This window comes from Garra rufa, chromosome 19, assembly GCF_049309525.1.
Source record: "Garra rufa chromosome 19, GarRuf1.0, whole genome shotgun sequence".
Taxonomy (NCBI): domain Eukaryota; kingdom Metazoa; phylum Chordata; class Actinopteri; order Cypriniformes; family Cyprinidae; genus Garra; species Garra rufa.
This window is the reverse complement of record NC_133379.1, coordinates 33397481-33418427: the sequence shown is the minus strand read 5'-3', so window position 1 is coordinate 33418427 and position 20947 is coordinate 33397481. Positions and strand designations below refer to the sequence as shown.

Below are 20947 nucleotides of genomic sequence, written 5' to 3'. Positions count from 1 at the left end.
CATTATCTTAGGGGGGCGCCCCGCCCCCCAACGGCACCCCCCGCCCCCCTTGAATGTCAAGTTCATTTTATTTTTGATATAGCGTCAGATCACAATAGAAGTCATTAAGGTTATCTTTCCTATAGAACAGGGCTATACATTGTTCTTTTATTAAACAAACTAAATTGCCTTGTGTTATTTATCTTATTTACACGAAGGCATGTCATTTCTGTCTTTACATGATCGCGTGTTTACAATGTCTCATCTGCGAAAACACAGACGGGATCGCGGACTCCATTCATAAAAACCGAATCTACTATAGCGCGAAATGCCACGTAAATTCGTCGATTTTTGGATTAATAAATCAAAAGTTGGTCTGTTACTTCATTCAAATCGCGATATGGACTAGTGTCTGTGAAAACTGAAATGCAAAAAGAATGTTTCAATATGAATCCTGCATGCTCCGTTTGCCTCTGTATGTATGAATGGTGGAGACGCGCTTTTACTACACGCATATACTGAAGCACACGTGACACTCCCGCTAATTTTGGGCATTTGCATCTCGCATGAACAGATAAGCTCAATATCCAAAGCTGCTGTGAGTGTCACTTTTACCGTTTCATTTGAGAAAACTAGCATCATAACATGCTGTACACACACAGAAACTTCAAGGCAACCTGTCAAAATAAAAGTAACATGTAACAGAACATTAGTCTTGTATTACTTTTGTACAGTATAATGTAGTTGTTTATATATTCCTATTTAAATAATTGACATGAAACAATATATATGATAAAAATAAATATAACAAGATTAACCACTTAATTGTAGAAAAAAATACTACAATTATTATTTAAATGTTAAATTATTATTATTTATTGATTTTAACAGTAAACCTCTGTTTGTTTGCCAAAAATTAAAAGGGTTTATTTTTCATTTGATTAAAAATAAATAAATGTTTATACTTTTAATTTGATTATGAGAAAAAATAATACACACAAGAATTAAAAAAAAAAAAAAAGCAAAAGTTGGTAGAGCCCTATTGTTCAAAATGTTAAAATAGAGAGTTTTGGACTTATTTTTCCACTGAATAAGTCTATAATAATGTTTTCGTTATTTCACAAAGTAGGGTAAAGTACCGGGGAAAAAAAGTAACGTTGGCTACCGGCACCCAACCCCCTAAGCCCCCCCCCCCCCCCCCCCAACACTGGAAACCTAGGGGAAACACTGTATATATATATATATATATATATAGAGTATAGGTAGACATAGCTCATAATTAGTATATTTACAGTTTTAAATGAAGTCTGGTCAAAACACATGCTTCTGTACAATGTGTCGAGATGCTCCGCTGTTATGTGGCACAGGCCATTGAATTCCCAGACCAGTCTATCAAAGCAGGACGTCTAAAGCATCCGTCAACACTGAGACCTGAGGAACGAGGAGGCTTATGTTCCACACAGCGGTGCATTGTCAGCTATTAATAACCTGAAGAGTCTGCAGTCCCAGCACAGGAGATTCCAGACTAAGGACTTTACTGATTAGTGACTTAATGGAACTGAATGGACCCAAATGCTGACTGACTTGCTAAATCAATTTATCGCCTGCCCGAGGTAGAGCAAACTCTTAAGGTTCAGTCAGTGATCTAAAAGAAGCATGCAAAGAATAGACTTTTTTTTTGTTTTTAATTCTGACCATTAATATATTACAATTTAAAAAAACTTCTTTTATCATTTTATGTACTCATATTTGTAATTCTCACTTCTATATTTGTAATACTTTACGATAAGCTCCTATTATTTTACATTAACCAATGTATTAACTATCAATGAGTAATAGATTTGTTACAGTTTTTGTTAATGTTTGCAAATGTTAATAATAATAATGCAAAAGTTCACTTTTAGTTCATGACTCATGTCCATTAAATAATATTCACATATACAACTTTTTATTTTTAATAATGCATTAGTAAATGTTAAAAATAACATTAAGTATTAAAATTAATAAACGGTTTAAAGGTATTTTTCGTCATTATAACTTAAGTGTTACCCATATATAAAACTGTAAACTATTTACACATCATGATACTTTAATTTATGCTGATTTGAATATAAAATATAAAAGTATTACAGAAGGAGCATTGCAAAAAAAGTAGTAATGGCTAAAAGTAGTTTGACTTATGTTATACATACACACACACACACATATACATATACATATATATATATATATATATATATATATATATATATATATATATATATATATATATATATATACACAATTTTTAAATGTTAAATCAATTTTCTAGAGATTCTAAAATTTTAAATTTTTTTTTATAAAGTTGTCTCTTCTGCTCACCAAGCCTGCATTTATTTGATCCAGTACAGCAAAAACAGAATAATTTAGAAATATTTTTACTATTTAAAATTTAAAATAACTGTTTTCTATTTGAATACATTTTAAAATGTAATTTATTCCTGAAATAAATTCCTATAAACATGTATTATTATTATTATTATTATTATTGAAAACAGCTTAGTAGATTTTTTTCTCTTTGATGAATAGAAAGTTCAGAAGAACAACATTTATCTGAAACAGAAATATTTTGTAACATTTTAAATGACTTTATCATCACTTTTGATGAATTTAAAGCATCACTGCTAAATAAAATTAAATTAATTTCTATAAATTTCTTTTACCCCCAAAAAAGGTATAGTGTATAATGTTACAAAAGCTTTTTATTTCAGATAAATGTCGATCTTTGGATCTTTCTATTTATCAGAGAATCCTAATAAAAATGTACTGAACTATTTTCAATTATGATACAAAATAATAATAATAATAATAATAAATGTTTCTTGAACAGCAAATCAGCATATTAGAATGATTTCTGAAGCATCATGTGACACTGAAGACTGGAGTAGTAATACTGAAAATGTAGCTTTGATCACAAGAATAAATTGCATTTTTAAATATATTAAAATAGAAAGCAGTTATTTAAAATTGTAAACATATTTCACAATTGGATTGCTTTTACTGTATTTTCAAATAATCAAATACATGCAGGTTTGGTGAGCAAAAAGAAAATCTTTAAAAAAACAATAAGAATCTAACTGTTCAAAAACTTTTGACTGGTAGTGTATCATCAAAACATTTTTTTCTTCCCTTAAAGACATATTTTAAGCATTTTCTGTCAGTCAGGCCTATGATATATTTGCATCAAAACAAACATGCACTTTGCTTTAAGACAGTCTGTGAATGTCACACCAATCCTCATTTAAATTGCTAATTTCTGGTGACGTTATCGCAAGTGACTTCTCTGGGCATCGTTGTTTATTTCCTTGCGTGTACATACCAAGGACAAACAGATAAATAGGGAAGTATAGTCATTTAGTAATCCATTACCGTCACTATACATGCACACATTTCCTCCACAAGCACTTGTCATAATTTAGCAATCGAAAGAACAATATAAGATAACTATGTTTTAAATAAAGAAAATAAAGCTTATATTAAAACCATATAATTGTGTCATATTATCCAAGGCTCGTCATAACCACGAAAGCCCATGCAGTGCTGCCACAGGTCTATGGAAATACTCCTCCTAGTGGTAGTGGCTTTAGTATCTTCAACCATCACCTATTTAGCACATCATTTCATTACTTTGTGTGCTTTTAGCTCATTCAGTCATCCTAAAATCTCTCTAAAACCTCAATGTCACAAAGACTATGGATAAAACTCACCTTTTTGATGGTTTTCGTTTGTACTAAGGCAAGCTCGCGGTTTTCGTCAGCGACATACAGGGAGAGTTTGACGTATGGGTCACTAATAGGAAATAAAGAGACAAAAATACATATTAGATCATCTTGCAACAATAAAGTTATACAATCTAAAACTAGAAAAGATTAAATGCATTTATTACGCAGTGGATTCATATTTTTACAATACTGATAGATCACTTATTTCTCATCTTGTACTATAAAATTTACCTTTGAATGGTCAGGCAAATAAATAAGAAGTAATAAGTAATTGATAAATAATAAACCACGTCTTGGCAATGGAAAAATAATTAAGAGATAAGCTACAATGCTAATCACTAATTTATGTAACACTGTGTGCTATATCTGATTGATAAAATTTTTTACATTTATTTTAACATAACCGCAATAAAATAATTTTGTCCATTTCTGTACCTAATCTAGATAGCAAAGTGCTGCTATAAGTATGAAATGTTGTATTTTCAATACAAACATTAATAGGAAGATAACCAGATTACATATGCAAACCCATAAGTAAAATAACTCAATTATTAGCAGTGATTTTGCCGGTTTTTAAATATAGCATCTGCATTTCCCAATCCAATTCGGCTAACACCAAGAGCAATAGGTCTGAGTGAGGTAAAGTTGGAAAAGTAGTCAGGAAACGGGAGGGAGACAAAGAAAGGAAGCCATTAAGAAATTAAGGATTAGCACAGCAGGACTCATTAGTTTAGCAAACAGGAACAATTAAACACACAATGAGTGGCTGATTCGAACAATAGGTCAGATGCACGTCCAGTTCCTATCACATGTGGAAAAGTTGTATAAGATTCTGAGATGTGTGTATATGATTGACAGTAGTAGATTACATAATATGCAATAAACCTCAAACAAAGGAAGTTCTATACTTGAAGTGTGCTTCATTACATAGTATGAATTTAAAATACACACAGGACTGTATAGACAACATTATTATGAGAAAAACATATGGCTGTACTTTTATTGTACAGTATAGGAAAACACACACATTCAGACTTGAAATATCAGAAAATGAATTTTGTCCGGCTGTTTATTTAAAGGGATAGTTCACCCAAAAACGAAAATTCTGTCATTAATTACTTACTCTCATGTTGTTCCAAACCTGTAAGACTTTCATTCATTTTCAGAACACAAATTAAAATATTTCTAAGGAAATCGGAGAGCTTTCTGACCCTGCATAGACAGTAACGCAACTGACACGTTCAAGGCCCAGAAAAGTGGTAGGACGTTGTTAAAATAGCCCATGTGACATCAGTGGTTCAACCGTAACGTTATGAAGCTATAGGAATACTTTACTCATACTTTATTCAACAATGTCTTCTTTTCTGTATAGGGTTGGATGATATGACCTAAAATCAAAATCCTAATTAACTGTACAGTTTACCTTGATTAAGATTAATGAACAATAACTATTATTATTAGGGGTTCAAGCGCATAGCACTGAAACCCTAATGTAATTGTTAGAATGGTCACGGATCAGCAATCTCCACGTAAAACTGATTGTGCAGACCAAACCGTAAGTCGTAGAGGCTTGAAACTTGGAGGGATGGTAGTACTCACACTGCCTACAATGTGACCAAAGCTCACCCTAATCGGCCTGACGGGGGGGCTACAGCGATCAAAAGTGTGAAATCACTCATAACTCCTAAACTGTAATTAATAAACTGTCTTATGTCATTGGACTCCTTGGCTCACAACGAACAAAACGCACTTTTGCGAACTAGACCTAGGTTTTTCACCCCAATCGGAACCAAACAAGTGCAAAAAGATTATCTGTAGAGTGAATATCAATAATTATCAAAAAAAGTTGAACTTTCGTCTAGGGCTGTGCAATTAATCGCAATCGCAAAAAAAATCGCGATTTAAGCACATGCGATTTCTAAACCGCACAAGGCTGCGATTTTATCTATCCCCCCAACGGCACCCCCGCCCCCCTTGAACGTCAAATTCGTTTTATTTTCGATATAGTGCCACATAACAATAGAAGTCATTTAAGGTTATCTTTCCTATAGAACAGGTCTATACATAGTTCTTTTATTAAACATACTAAATTGCTTTATGTTATTTATCTTATTTACACTAAGGCATGTAATTTCTGTCTCTTCATGGTCGCGTGATTACAATGGCTCCTCCAAGAAAACACGGACTGGATCGCGGACTCCATTCATAAAAACCTAATTTACTATAGCGTGGAATGCCACGTAATTCGTCGATTTTTGGATTAATAAATCAAAAGTTGGTCTGTCACTTAATTCAAATCGCGATATGGACTAGTGTCTGTGAAAACTGAAATGCAAAAAGACCATTTTAATATGAATCCTGCATGTTCCGTTTGCTTCTGTATGTATGAATGGCATGGTGGAGACGCGTTTTATTTCTTTACTACATGCAGACTGAAGCACACGTGATGCTCCCACTAATTTTTGGCATTTGCATCTCACATGAACAGATACACTCAATCTCCAAATCGCTGCTGTGAGTTTCACTTTTACCGTTTCATTTGAGAAAACTAGCATCATATACACACAGAAACTTCACTGCAACCTGTCAAAATAAAAGTACGGTTTAACATGAAACAGAACAATATTAGTCCTGTATTACTTTTGTACAGTATGATGTAGGTGTTTATATATTCCTATTTAAATAATTTACATAAAACAATATATATGATAAAATAATAAATATTACAACAAGATTAACCACTTCATTATTATTTAAACGTTTTAAACTGAATATAATTTTTCTTCCACACATTGGTTTTAACAGTAAATTTCTGTTTGTTTGACAAAAATTAAAAGGGTTTATTTTTCATTTGATTAAAAATAAATAAATGTTTATGCTTTTTCATTATCAGAAAAAGTAAAACACATAAGAATTTCAAAAAAAAAAAAAGATTTTAGAACCCTCAAAATGTTAAAATAGAGAGTTTTGGACTTATTTTTCCACTGAAATGAATGTATTCGTTACTGCACAAAGTAGGCTAAAGTACCGGGGAAAAAAGTAAAATGGCTTATTTATTTTATGTTGTCTGTTTTAAAGACAATTTTACTAAAGTTTTGTTTATTAAACTTAATACTATGTTATTTCATGGTGAAATGTTTTGTTATGCACTTCTTGTGCACTGAATACATTTAGAATGTATGTATGTAGCTTGTTTGAAAAAGCAAAAAAAAATAAAATAAATAAAAAAAATAAAAAAAATAAATTGCAAATAAAATCGCAATCGCAATATTCCTTCAAAAAAAATCGCAATATGATTATTTTGTCCATATTGCACAGCCCTACTTTCGACTCACTGTCGCAAAGGGACGCCAAAACGTTTGAAAGGATCAGGGCCACTTTTAGTAAAATGCCTATAACTCCTGAACAGAATGAGATATCTTCGCTAAACTCAGAAAACTTATCGATCTGAGGTCGAAAAAAAAAATGAGAAAATTGGTGTGCACAGCCTTGGTTCGAAGTGCCACAAGTGTCTACAAGGACATTTGTGTATCTCAAAAAACATGACTGCCATTGGCTGATGAATTTTCAGCACCTGTTATGTTGCTTTCGTCAAAGAAAATTATGACTAAATATCGTCGTCAACAAACCTTTATCACATGACGAAAACGAGACGAGACTAAACAAAAATGCTGGTCATGTGATGATGACTATAATTAAATGTATAATGCAATATCGTTGATGAATTAAAATGAGACTAAATGTGGTTTACAAAATAAAAACTATGCTAAAATGTTGACGTTGACGAAAACGAGACGAAACTAAATGTTATAACGTTAGATTGATGTGCGCATGCCCAGTAGCCAGAGCTGTATCCCTTCTAGCCTAAACTGCAGACAACGTCACTTCCTCAAGCCCCACTCGCGGCATTTAGAAGACGACTACAAACAAAGTTAAGTCTGACACAGATAAAGGGACCAATAGCCGGCCAGCTGGGGTTCGTCTTTGGGAGAAAAAGAAGAAACGACACGCACATTTTTTTCCGCACTTTTTAGTAGTGATGGGAAAATGAAGCTTTTCGAAGCACCAAAGCTTTCCCCTCAACTATCCCTTTAAAGAGATTACACTGACAAGAAGATGTGTAGACTTTCACAACAACAAACACAAAGTTCAAGGAGAAATGTCATCATGGTCGTTTTTTAAGAACTCAACGGAATTTTACTAAATTTACAGAAAACTAAAAACCTGAAAAGGAAAAATAAAAACAGAAAGTGCGCCATGTGACTGCTGAGATGACTGAAACCAAGGTGGTTTACTCTCTCCGTAAGGGTGTTTTCATGCTGGTATATAAAAATAACCAACACCTTTCCCCTACATCGACTATAGCATCGTCTCACACATACAGATAACAAGATCTATATGTTTTTGTACATGCAAGGGAAAAAGATCCCAATTTTCAATCTCAATGTAATTTGGAAACAATCTCAGGATATTACAGCAACCCAATATTGTCGCAATATCTTAAAAGCACGTAATTTACCATCACCGGCACAGTATGTACTTTTTCTAATGACTAGAAATATGCAGATTAGGGTTTAGCCTGAAAGTCAAGCTCAGCATTTTTCATTCACTGGCTTCTGGAACAGTTGTTTTGCTTCATTTCCTTTTCTTTAGACTGTCGTGCAGCTGAAAACGGTCTTCTCTGGCTTTTAATTGCAGCGTCTGGATTTCCCGTCGCCTCTAATTGAATGTTTATACAGGGATTCGGCTTTCTTGATTAGGATAAAACAATATACCGCTTTTGAGACTGGTCGTTCTCGCCTTTGTAAACATATTACGCGTTTTGAACAGATGGATGTTCTCCGGCTATAAAAGGAAATGTAATTTCCAGGAGAAGATCAAAAAACGTGATGAGTGACGCGTTTATGTGTGCAGATGTAAAAGTAAAGTGTATGAATATAAAAGCAGATGAAACAACTGACAAAAACGGCTATATCATTCTGAGAATAGCCTGAAGACAGAGGCAAGAGTTGAAAAAAACAACAGTCTGCTTTGGAATTTCTTGGATCTTTGATTCTCTTGGCCAGCACTAGAGAAACCCCAGATGCCCGAATCACTGTCCCATTTTACCGCGTTAAAGGCCACGGAGCCGCTCAGGTGTCACAGGGACACTAACAGTGTGCACCGTTACCATAGAGACGGGCGACTTTGTCACGAGGGACTTGGATTTGTACTTGATTGTGTGCAAAAAGCAGAAGTCAAAAGGGGGATTCTGGGATGGAGATAAACTCTCAACTCACTGATCTCAGCTGATTCAAATCAAGCAACCTAAAGGTGAACAGGATTATCGACTCTGAGTGCAAAAAACTGCAGCTTCATTGACATTTTCAAGGACTTTTGGGTCTGATAGCAATCTGCTGTCAAATGACAACACAGGTTTAAAAACCCTTCAGTTCTACGTAAAACAGCTCGCTAGCACTTGGATAATAATGAAGATGAAAAAAACTAAAATACCTGAAACAAATATATAGATAAAAGAATTCAAGTCAAATGTGGACTGTATGTTTATTTCTTAGCACAAAATCTATTTTGTTCAGATTAGTGCAAGGAAAATCAATGCATGATTTTTTTTTAATAAAACAAAATAAATAAAATAAAATAAAGTCAAAAACAGACTTTATGTTTATTTGCTACCGCAAAATATATTTTGTTCAAATTAGAGCAAGAAAAATAAATCAATTCATCATCTTTTGGAATCTAAAAAAACCTAATAATTAGTTAAAATGATAATAAAAAATAAATAAATAGAATGAAATAAAAGAAAATAAATTCCCCAGCCAAAAATAAACCATATGTTTATTTGCTAGCAAAAAAATATTTTGTTTAGATTAATGCAAGCAAAAATCAATGCAGCATTTTTAAGAATCTAAATTAAAAAAAAAAAAATGTATAAAATAATCCCAAGCCATTAACAGACTGTATGTTTAATTGCTTCCACAAAATTTAGTTTGAATTAGTGCAAGAAAATCAATTAATTCATCATCTTTTGTAATAAAACAAATTACTTAAAATAAATAAAAAAAAACATTAAATAAAATATATAAAAAAATAAAATAAAATAAACACAAATCAAAAACAGACTGTTTATTTTCTACCACACAATCTATTTTGTTTAGATAAATGCAAGAAAAATCATGTACCATTTTTAGAAACTAAATAAAATTAAATAAAAAAACTTAAATAAAATAATACTAAGCCAAAAACAGACTGTGTCTATTTGTTACCACAAAAAAAGTTAGTTTGAATTAGTGCAAGAAAATAAATTAACTCATAATATTTTGTAATAAATTGCTTAAAATAAATAAAAAATATGAAATAAAAAAATAAAATAAATAAATAAAATAAAATAATCAAACCAAAAACAGACTGTTTATTTTCTACCACACAATCTATTTTGTTTAGATAAATGCAAGAAAAATCATGTACCATTTTTAAAAACTAAATCAAATTAAATAAAAAACTTAAATAAAATAATCCTAAACCAAAAACAGACTGTGTGTCTATTTGTTCCCACAAAATTTTGTTTGAATTAGTGCAAGAAAATAAATTAATTCATCATATTTTGTAATAAAATAAATTGCTTAAAATAAATAAAAAACATTAAATAAAAAAATAAAATAAATAAATAAAATAAAATCACAAACCAAAAACAGACTGTGTGTTTATTTTCTACCACAAAATCTATTTTGTTTAGATAAATGCAAGAAAAATCATGTACCATTTTTAGAAACTAAATAAAATTAAATAAAAAAAACTTAAATAAAATAATCCTAAGCCAAAAACAGACTGTGTGTCTATTTGTTACCACAAAAAAGTTTGTTTGAATTAGTGCAAGAAAATAAATTAACTCATATTTTGTAATAAATTGCTTAAAATAAATAAAAAAACATGAAATAAAAAAATAAAATAAATAAATTAAATAAAATAATCAAACCAAAAACAGACTGTGTTTATTTTCTACCACAAAATCTATTTTGTTTAGATAAATGCAAGAAAAATCATGTACCATTTTTAGAAACTAAATCAAATTAAATAAAAAACTTAAATAAAATAATCCTAAACCAAAAACAGACTGTGTGTCTATTTGTTCCCACAAAATTTTGTTTGAATTAGTGCAAGAAAATAAATTAATTCATCATATTTTGTAATAAAATAAATTGCTTAAAATAAATAAAAAACATTAAATAAAAAAATAAAATAAATAAATAAAATAAAATCACAAACCAAAAACAGACTGTGTGTTTATTTTCTACCACAAAATCTATTTTGTTTAGATAAATGCAAGAAAAATCAATGCACCATTTTTTAGAATCTAAATAAAATTAAAGAAAATAATCCCAAGCCAAAAACAGACTGTATGTTTATTTGCTACCACAAAATTTTGTTCGAATTAATGCAAGAAAATTAATTCACCATATTTCGTAATAAAACAAATTACTTAAAATAAAAGACATGAAATTTTTTTTTAAATAAATAAAATAATCACAAACCAAGAAACAGACTGTATGTTTATTTGCTACCACAAAATCAATTTTATTCATATTAGTGCAAGAAAATTGATCAATTGATAATTTTTTGAAATCTAAACAAAACTAATAATTAAAATAAAATAAAAAATAACAAAGAAAGAAAGAAAGAAAAGAAACTAAAGAAAAGAAATTAAAATTAAATAAAAAAAATTAAATACAATAATCCCAAGCCAAAAACAGACTGTATGTTTATTTGCTACCACAAAATTTTGTTCGAATTAGTGTAATAAAATAAATTAATTCATCATATTTTGTAATAAAACAAATAAATAAAATAAAATAATCAGAAACCAAAAACAGACCTTGTGTTTATTTTCTACCACAAAATCTATTCATCATATTTTGGATTCTAAAACAATAAAATAAAATAAAATAAAATAAAATAAAATAAAATAAATAAAATAAAATAAAATAAAATAAAATAAAATAAAATAAAATAAAATAAAATAAAATAAAATAAAATAAAATAAAATATGCAAGAAATAGAAAATTGATCATCTTTTGGAATCTAAAAAAAAACTAATAATTAAAAAAAATAAATAAAATAAAATAAAATAACATAAATAAACAAAGAAAATAAACTAAATAAAAGAAAAGAGTGCCAAGCCAAAAACAGACTGTATGTTTATTTGCTACCACAAAATCTATTTTGTTCAGATTAGTGCAAGAAAATGTATCAATTCATCATCTTTTGGAATCTAAACAACAACAACAAAAAAATTATAAAATAAAAACAATAAAAAAAAAAAAAATCACTGGTGTGTTTCTATAGTTAAACAAGCATTAATCAGAAATCTCCCTAAAAAAACGCACCTTTCTACAGAACCTTCTCCCAAAACAAATTAAAGCAATATGCTTTATATCAGGCTCAAATCTGAAAGAGACCGGATATCAAGCACCTTCCCTTCGTATAATTTTTACTTTAATAAGAGGTGAGCTTTTGCTATCATTTACAGATGGGTGTCTCTTTGAGAGACTAACTTCAGCATAGCCAAGAACGTCCAGAATTTACTTGCGGATGTTAACAAATGTAAGGCTTTTAAACAAGAGGAACAAATATATTCCCTTAAACTACAAAATAAAAGATAAATTGTTTTATGAGGGTTTTTTTTTTTTTTTTTTGCTATTCATTACATGGGTGGGTCGTCTAGGTCAAAAGAGGTAGAAAATGGGGGAGACATTCTGTGTGGAGTCTACAGATTTTGTCCTATAAAATCCTCCTCACTTCCTCCGTTCAGACATCTGTGATGGTGCCTTGTGGCATCCATTTGCTCAGCTGCATGTCTTTTGCTTTAATTAGCACAGATGTAGCATGGTCCTCATGAAGCAAACACGCCAGACTCAGAAACAGACTCACAGCGTCAAGCAATCTGCCCATAGAGGAGATACCCATAATGCTATTCGAATGTGTATCTATGGCCAATAGGATGTTGGGATACACTAACACTCATGCTGACAGGTGAATGCTCTCTCGCTCACACTCTCTCACACACACACACACACACACACACACACACACACACACACACACACATTTCAGCACTGCGTGATTGGAGCAGACAGGTCTGATGGAGCCTACAGTAGTTCAGCACAGTCAGAACAGAAGGAGCTGTGACGTCTCCACCACAGGAGCAAGAGAGATGGGAAGAAAGAAAACTGAGAGAGTGAAATGTGTGAGACAAATACAAGAAAATCGGTCAATTCATCGTCTTTTGCAGTCTTTGCATTTTGCATTTTATTTATACTGGGCTTTCTTGGACCCAAAGCGCTAAATAAATAAAATACACTAAACTAAAGAAAAGAAAAGAATGCCAAGCCATCAACTGTATGATTATTTGCTAGAACAAAATCTATTTTGTTTAGATTAGTGCAAGAAAAATCAATGCAGCATTTTTGACAAAAATAAAATAAAATAAAATAATTATTAATAATAATCCAAGGTCAAAAGGAGCTGTGAGGAGACAGTATGTTTAAACAAAATCTATTTAAACAAAATCTATTTTGTTTAAATTGGTGCAAGAAAATCAATTAAATCTTTTGGAATCTAAAAAATAAAATTAAATTAAATTAAATAAAAAATTAAATAATACCAAGCCTGTATGTTTATTTGCTACCACAAAATCTATTTTAAATCTAAATAAAAAAATTAAATAAATAAAATAAAATAATCCCAAGCAAAAATAAATAAATAAAGTAAAATAAAATAATAAATTAAATTAAATTAAATTAATAAATAAACTGAAGAAAAGAAAAGAGTGCCATGCCAACAAACAGACTGTATGTTTATTTGCTACCACAAAATCTATTTTGTTCAGATTAGTGCAAGAAAATTGATCAATTCATCATCCAAAAACATAAAATAAAGTAAAATAAAATAAAATAAAATAAAATAAAAAAATTAAATTAAATAAATAAAAACTATTAATAATAATCCGAGTTCAAAAACAGACTTTATGTTTTTACTTACTACCACAAAATCGATTTTGTTCAAATTGGTGCAAGATAATCAATCAATTCATCGTTTTTTGGAATCTAAATAAAATTAAATTAAATTAAATAATCGCAAGCAAAAAACAGACTATTTATATTTGCTACCACAAAATCTTTTTTGTTCAGATAAGTGCAAGAAAATCAATCAATTTCTTAAAAAAATTATATTAAAAATAAACAAAATGAAATAAAATAAAATTCTTGGCTTGTTAAAATATAACAAGCCATTCTACACGTCAATTTCTTCCTATGTTTGAATCCAAAACTCGCCTTTGCAGCAAATGTGCTATTTAATGTTTATTTTTAATGCATTAGGCTAATATGAGGAGACAGAGCACCTGATAAATCTGTAAAATGAAGCAGTCACCTTTTTGATTGTGTGTTCACATTTAACTGTTACAAAATCCTAACCAGCAGCAGCAGCAAAAGTGCACTCGCAAGAGTTTCCATAGCACAACGGTTACTATACACACATAATAAGAAAATAGCTGGAAAATAGTTGCCTGGTGGAGCTGCCAAGATAGCCAGTGAATGAACTGACTCACTTTTAAGAGATTGTGGTAATATCAAGTTACCACCAATTTGTTCTAGTACCAATTTTGACAGCTAGCCAAGAATAATTTTTTTTAGAGGCCTCACTTTTGCATCCTCTGAGACACTAAACATGCATCACAACTTTGATACAAGTTCTTCTTTTTTCTGACGTGAGAGTGGGGTTTAGTAACAATTTTTTGGTTAGGAGGAAAAAAAATGATGCTTTTATTCAGCAAGGGCACATTAAATTGATCAGAAGTGACAGTTAAGACATTATAAAATATTTCTTTTTTAAATAAATCTTACTATTAAAATAATTTAAAAATAGAAAGCAGTTTTTTTTTTAGATGTAATAATATTGCACAAATCTGACTTTATTTCTCAGAATTGCGTGTTTATGTCTCTCAATTCTTACTTTATAACTCCCAATTGCGAGTTTATATCTCGCAACTCTGACTTTTTTTTTCTCGCAAGTGGGAATGCATCTCTAACAATTTTGACTTTTTTGCTCTGAATTTTGAGATATAAACTCGCAATTCTAAGAAAAAAAGTCACAATTGTGAGTTTTCTTGCAATCCTGAGAAGAAAAAAAGTCACAAATGAGAGATATAAACTAGCCATTTTGAGTTTTTATCTCACAAATCTAAGAGAAAAGTCAAAACATATAAACTCGCAATTCTGAGAAAAAATTCAGAATTGTGAGTTATCCCGCAAATCTGAGAAAATAAATAAAATCACAACTGTGACATATAAACTCACAATTCTAAGGAAAAAAGTCAGAATTGTGAGTTTTTATCCCGCAAATCGGAGGAAAAAGTCACAATTGCAAGACATAAACTTGCAAATCGGAGGAAAAAGTCGCAATTGCAAGACATAAACTTGCAAATCGGAGGAAAAAGTCACAATTGCAAGACATAAACTTGCAAATCGGAGGAAAAAGTCGCAATTGCAAGACATAAACTTGCAAATCGGAGGAAAAAGTCACAATTGCAAGACATAAACTTGCAAATCGGAGGAAAAAGTCACAATTGCAAGACATAAACTTGCAAATCGGAGGAAAAAGTCGCAATTGCAAGACATAAACTTGCAAATCGGAGGAAAAAGTCGCAATTGCAAGACATAAACTTGCAAATCGGAGGAAAAAGTCGCAATTGCAAGACATAAACTTGCAAATCGGAGGAAAAAGTCGCAATTGCAAGACATAAACTTGCAAATCGGAGGAAAAAGTCGCAATTGCAAGACATAAACTTGCAAATCGGAGGAAAAAGTCGCAATTGCAAGACATAAACTTGCAAATCGGAGGAAAAAGTCGCAATTGCAAGACATAAACTTGCAAATCGGAGGAAAAAGTCGCAATTGCAAGACATAAACTTGCAAATCGGAGGAAAAAGTCGCAATTGCAAGACATAAACTTGCAAATCGGAGGAAAAAGTCACAATTGCAAGACATAAACTTGCAAATCGGAGGAAAAAGTCACAATTGCAAGACATAAACTTGCAAATCGGAGGAAAAGGTCGCAATTGCAAGACATAAACTTGCAAATCGGAGGAAAAAGTCGCAATTGCAAGACATAAACTTGCAAATCGGAGGAAAAAGTCACAATTGCAAGACATAAACTTGCAAATCGGAGGAAAAAGTCGCAATTGCAAGACATAAACTTGCAAATCGGAGGAAAAAGTCACAATTGCAAGACATAAACTTGCAAATCGGAGGAAAAAGTCGCAATTGCAAGACATAAACTTGCAAATCGGAGGAAAAAGTCGCAATTGCAAGACATAAACTTGCAAATCGGAGGAAAAAGTCACAATTGCAAGACATAAACTTGCAAATCGGAGGAAAAAGTCACAATTGCAAGACATAAACTTGCAAATCGGAGGAAAAAGTCGCAATTGCAAGACATAAACTTGCAAATCGGAGGAAAAAGTCGCAATTGCAAGACATAAACTTGCAAATCGGAGGAAAAAGTCGCAATTGCAAGACATAAACTTGCAAATCGGAGGAAAAAGTCACAATTGCAAGACATAAACTTGCAAATCGGAGGAAAAAGTCACAATTGCAAGACAAACTTGCAAATCGGAGGAAAAAGTCGCAATTGCAAGACATAAACTTGCAAATCGGAGGAAAAAGTCACAATTGCAAGACATAAACTTGCAAATCGGAGGAAAAAGTCGCAATTGCAAGACATAAACTTGCAAATCGGAGGAAAAAGTCACAATTGCAAGACATAAACTTGCAAATCGGAGGAAAAAGTCACAATTGCAAGACATAAACTTGCAAATCGGAGGAAAAAGTCGCAATTGCAAGACATAAACTTGCAAATCGGAGGAAAAAGTCACAATTGCAAGACATAAACTTGCAAATCGGAGGAAAAAGTCGCAATTGCAAGACATAAACTTGCAAATCGGAGGAAAAAGTCGCAATTGCAAGACATAAACTTGCAAATCGGAGGAAAAAGTCGCAATTGCAAGACATAAACTTGCAAATCGGAGGAAAAAGTCACAATTGCAAGACATAAACTTGCAAATCGGAGGAAAAAGTCACAATTGCAAGACATAAACTTGCAAATCGGAGGAAAAAGTCACAATTGCAAGACATAAACTTGCAAATCGGAGGAAAAAGTCGCAATTGCAAGACATAAACTTGCAAATCGGAGGAAAAAGTCACAATTGCAAGACATAAACTTGCAAATCGGAGGAAAAAGTCGCAATTGCAAGACATAAACTTGCAAATCGGAGGAAAAAGTCGCAATTGCAAGACATAAACTTGCAAATCGGAGGAAAAAGTCGCAATTGCAAGACATAAACTTGCAAATCGGAGGAAAAAGTCACAATTGCAAGACATAAACTTGCAAATCGGAGGAAAAAGTCACAATTGCAAGACATAAACTTGCAAATCGGAGGAAAAAGTCGCAATTGCAAGACATAAACTTGCAAATCGGAGGAAAAAGTCGCAATTGCAAGACATAAACTTGCAAATCGGAGGAAAAAGTCGCAATTGCAAGACATAAACTTGCAAATCGGAGGAAAAAGTCACAATTGCAAGACATAAACTTGCAAATCGGAGGAAAAAGTCACAATTGCAAGACAAACTTGCAAATCGGAGGAAAAAGTCGCAATTGCAAGACATAAACTTGCAAATCGGAGGAAAAAGTCACAATTGCAAGACATAAACTTGCAAATCGGAGGAAAAAGTCGCAATTGCAAGACATAAACTTGCAAATCGGAGGAAAAAGTCACAATTGCAAGACATAAACTTGCAAATCGGAGGAAAAAGTCACAATTGCAAGACATAAACTTGCAAATCGGAGGAAAAAGTCACAATTGCAAGACATAAACTTGCAAATCGGAGGAAAAAGTCACAATTGCAAGACATAAACTTGCAAATCGGAGGAAAAAGTCGCAATTGCAAGACATAAACTTGCAAATCGGAGGAAAAAGTCGCAATTGCAAGACATAAACTTGCAAATCGGAGGAAAAAGTCGCAATTGCAAGACATAAACTTGCAAATCGGAGGAAAAAGTCACAATTGCAAGACATAAACTTGCAAATCGGAGGAAAAAGTCACAATTGCAAGACATAAACTTGCAAATCGGAGGAAAAAGTCGCAATTGCAAGACATAAACTTGCAAATCGGAGGAAAAAGTCACAATTGCAAGACATAAACTTGCAAATCGGAGGAAAAAGTCACAATTGCAAGACATAAACTTGCAAATCGGAGGAAAAAAGTCACAATTGCAAGATATAAACTCGCACACTTAAGAAAATAGTCAGAATTGTGAGTTTTTATCCCGCAAATCTGAGAAAAAAAGTCACAATTGCAAGACATAAACTTGCAAATCAGAGGAAAAAAGTCACAATTGCAAGACATAAACTTGCAAATCGGAGGAAGAAGTCACAATTGCAAGACATAAACTTGCAAATCGGAGGAAAAAAGTCACAATTGCAAAGACATAAACTTGCAAATTGGAGGAAAAAGTCACAATTGCAAGACATAAACTTGCAAATCGGAGGAAAAAGTCACAATTGCAAGACATAAACTTGCAAATCGGAGGAAAAAAGTCACAATTGCAAGATATAAACTCGCACACTTAAGAAAATAGTCAGAATTGTGAGTTTTTATCCCGCAAATCTGAGAAAAAAAGTCACAATTGCAAGACATAAACTTGCAAATCAGAGGAAAAAAGTCACAATTGCAAGACATAAACTTGCAAATCGGAGGAAAAAGTCACAATTGCAAGACATAAACTTGCAAATCGGAGGAAAAAAGTCACAATTGCAAAGACATAAACTTGCAAATTGGAGGAAAAAGTCGCAATTGCAAGACATAAACTTGCAAATCGGAGGAAAAAGTCACAATTGCAAGACATAAACTTGCAAATCGGAGGAAAAAGTCACAATTGCAAGACATAAACTTGCAAATCGGAGGAAAAAGTCACAATTGCAAGACATAAACTTGCAAATCGGAGGAAAAAGTCGCAATTGCAAGACATAAACTTGCAAATCGGAGGAAAAAGTCGCAATTGCAAGACATAAACTTGCAAATCGGAGGAAAAAGTCGCAATTGCAAGACATAAACTTGCAAATCGGAGGAAAAAGTCACAATTGCAAGACATAAACTTGCAAATCGGAGGAAAAAGTCACAATTGCAAGACATAAACTTGCAAATCGGAGGAAAAAGTCACAATTGCAAGACATAAACTTGCAAATCGGAGGAAAAAGTCGCAATTGCAAGACATAAACTTGCAAATCGGAGGAAAAAGTCACAATTGCAAGACATAAACTTGCAAATCGGAGGAAAAAGTCGCAATTGCAAGACATAAACTTGCAAATCGGAGGAAAAAGTCGCAATTGCAAGACATAAACTTGCAAATCGGAGGAAAAAGTCGCAATTGCAAGACATAAACTTGCAAATCGGAGGAAAAAGTCACAATTGCAAGACATAAACTTGCAAATCGGAGGAAAAAGTCACAATTGCAAGACATAAACTTGCAAATCGGAGGAAAAAGTCGCAATTGCAAGACATAAACTTGCAAATCGGAGGAAAAAGTCGCAATTGCAAGACATAAACTTGCAAATCGGAGGAAAAAGTCGCAATTGCAAGACATAAACTTGCAAATCGGAGGAAAAAGTCGCAATTGCAAGACATAAACTTGCAAATCGGAGGAAAAAGTCACAATTGCAAGACATAAACTTGCAAATCGGAGGAAAAAGTCACAATTGCAAGACAAACTTGCAAATCGGAGGAAAAAGTCGCAATTGCAAGACATAAACTTGCAAATCGGAGGAAAAAGTCACAATTGCAAGACATAAACTTGCAAATCGGAGGAAAAAGTCGCAATTGCAAGACATAAACTTGCAAATCGGAGGAAAAAGTCACAATTGCAAGACATAAACTTGCAAATCGGAGGAAAAAGTCACAATTGCAAGACATAAACTTGCAAATCGGAGGAAAAAGTCACAATTGCAAGACATAAACTTGCAAATCGGAGGAAAAAGTCACAATTGCAAGACATAAACTTGCAAATCGGAGGAAAAAGTCGCAATTGCAAGACATAAACTTGCAAATCGGAGGAAAAAGTCGCAATTGCAAGACATAAACTTGCAAATCGGAGGAAAAAGTCGCAATTGCAAGACATAAACTTGCAAATCGGAGGAAAAAGTCACAATTGCAAGACATAAACTTGCAAATCGGAGGAAAAAGTCACAATTGCAAGACATAAACTTGCAAATCGGAGGAAAAAGTCGCAATTGCAAGACATAAACTTGCAAATCGGAGGAAAAAGTCACAATTGCAAGACATAAACTTGCAAATCGGAGGAAAAAGTCACAATTGCAAGACATAAACTTGCAAATCGGAGGAAAAAAGTCACAATTGCAAGATATAAACTCGCACACTTAAGAAAATAGTCAGAATTGTGAGTTTTTATCCCGCAAATCTGAGAAAAAAAGTCACAATTGCAAGACATAAACTTGCAAATCAGAGGAAAAAAGTCACAATTGCAAGACATAAACTTGCAAATCGGAGGAAGAAGTCACAATTGCAAGACATAAACTTGCAAATCGGAGGAAAAAAGTCACAATTGCAAAGACATAAACTTGCAAATTGGAGGAAAAAGTCACAATTGCAAGACATAAACTTGCAAATCGGAGGAAAAAGTCACAATTGCAAGACATAAACTTGCAAATCGGAGGAAAAAAGTCACAATTGCAAGATATAAACTCGCACACTTAAGAAAATAGTCAGAATTGTGAGTTTTTATCCCGCAAATCTGAGAAAAAAAGTCACAATTGCAAGACATAAACTTGCAAATCAGAGGAAAAAAGTCACAATTGCAAGACATAAACTTGCAAATCGGAGGAAAAAGTCACAATTGCAAGACATAAACTTGCAAATCGGAGGAAAAAAGTCACAATTGCAAAGACATAAACTTGCAAATTGGAGGAAAAAGTCGCAATTGCAAGACATAAACTTGCAAATCGGAGGAAAAAGTCACAATTGCAAGACATAAACTTGCAAATCGGAGGAAAAAGTCACAATTGCAAAGACATAAACTTGCAAATCGGAGGAAAAAGTCGCAATTGCAAGACATAAACTTGCAAATCGGAGGAAAAAGTC

General features: G+C 32.3%; 1 protein-coding gene across 1 annotated transcript in view; it reads right to left on the bottom strand.

The window, feature by feature from the left end:
• LOC141292066 (E3 ubiquitin-protein ligase NEDD4-like) overlaps positions 1-20947 on the bottom strand; it is a 55344-nt gene that overhangs the window by 13481 nt on the left and 20916 nt on the right. The window contains exon 3 of the mRNA XM_073824031.1: positions 3726-3807. Coding sequence (XP_073680132.1) covers positions 3726-3807 — 82 coding nt within the window. The remainder of the gene's footprint in view (positions 1-3725; positions 3808-20947) is intronic.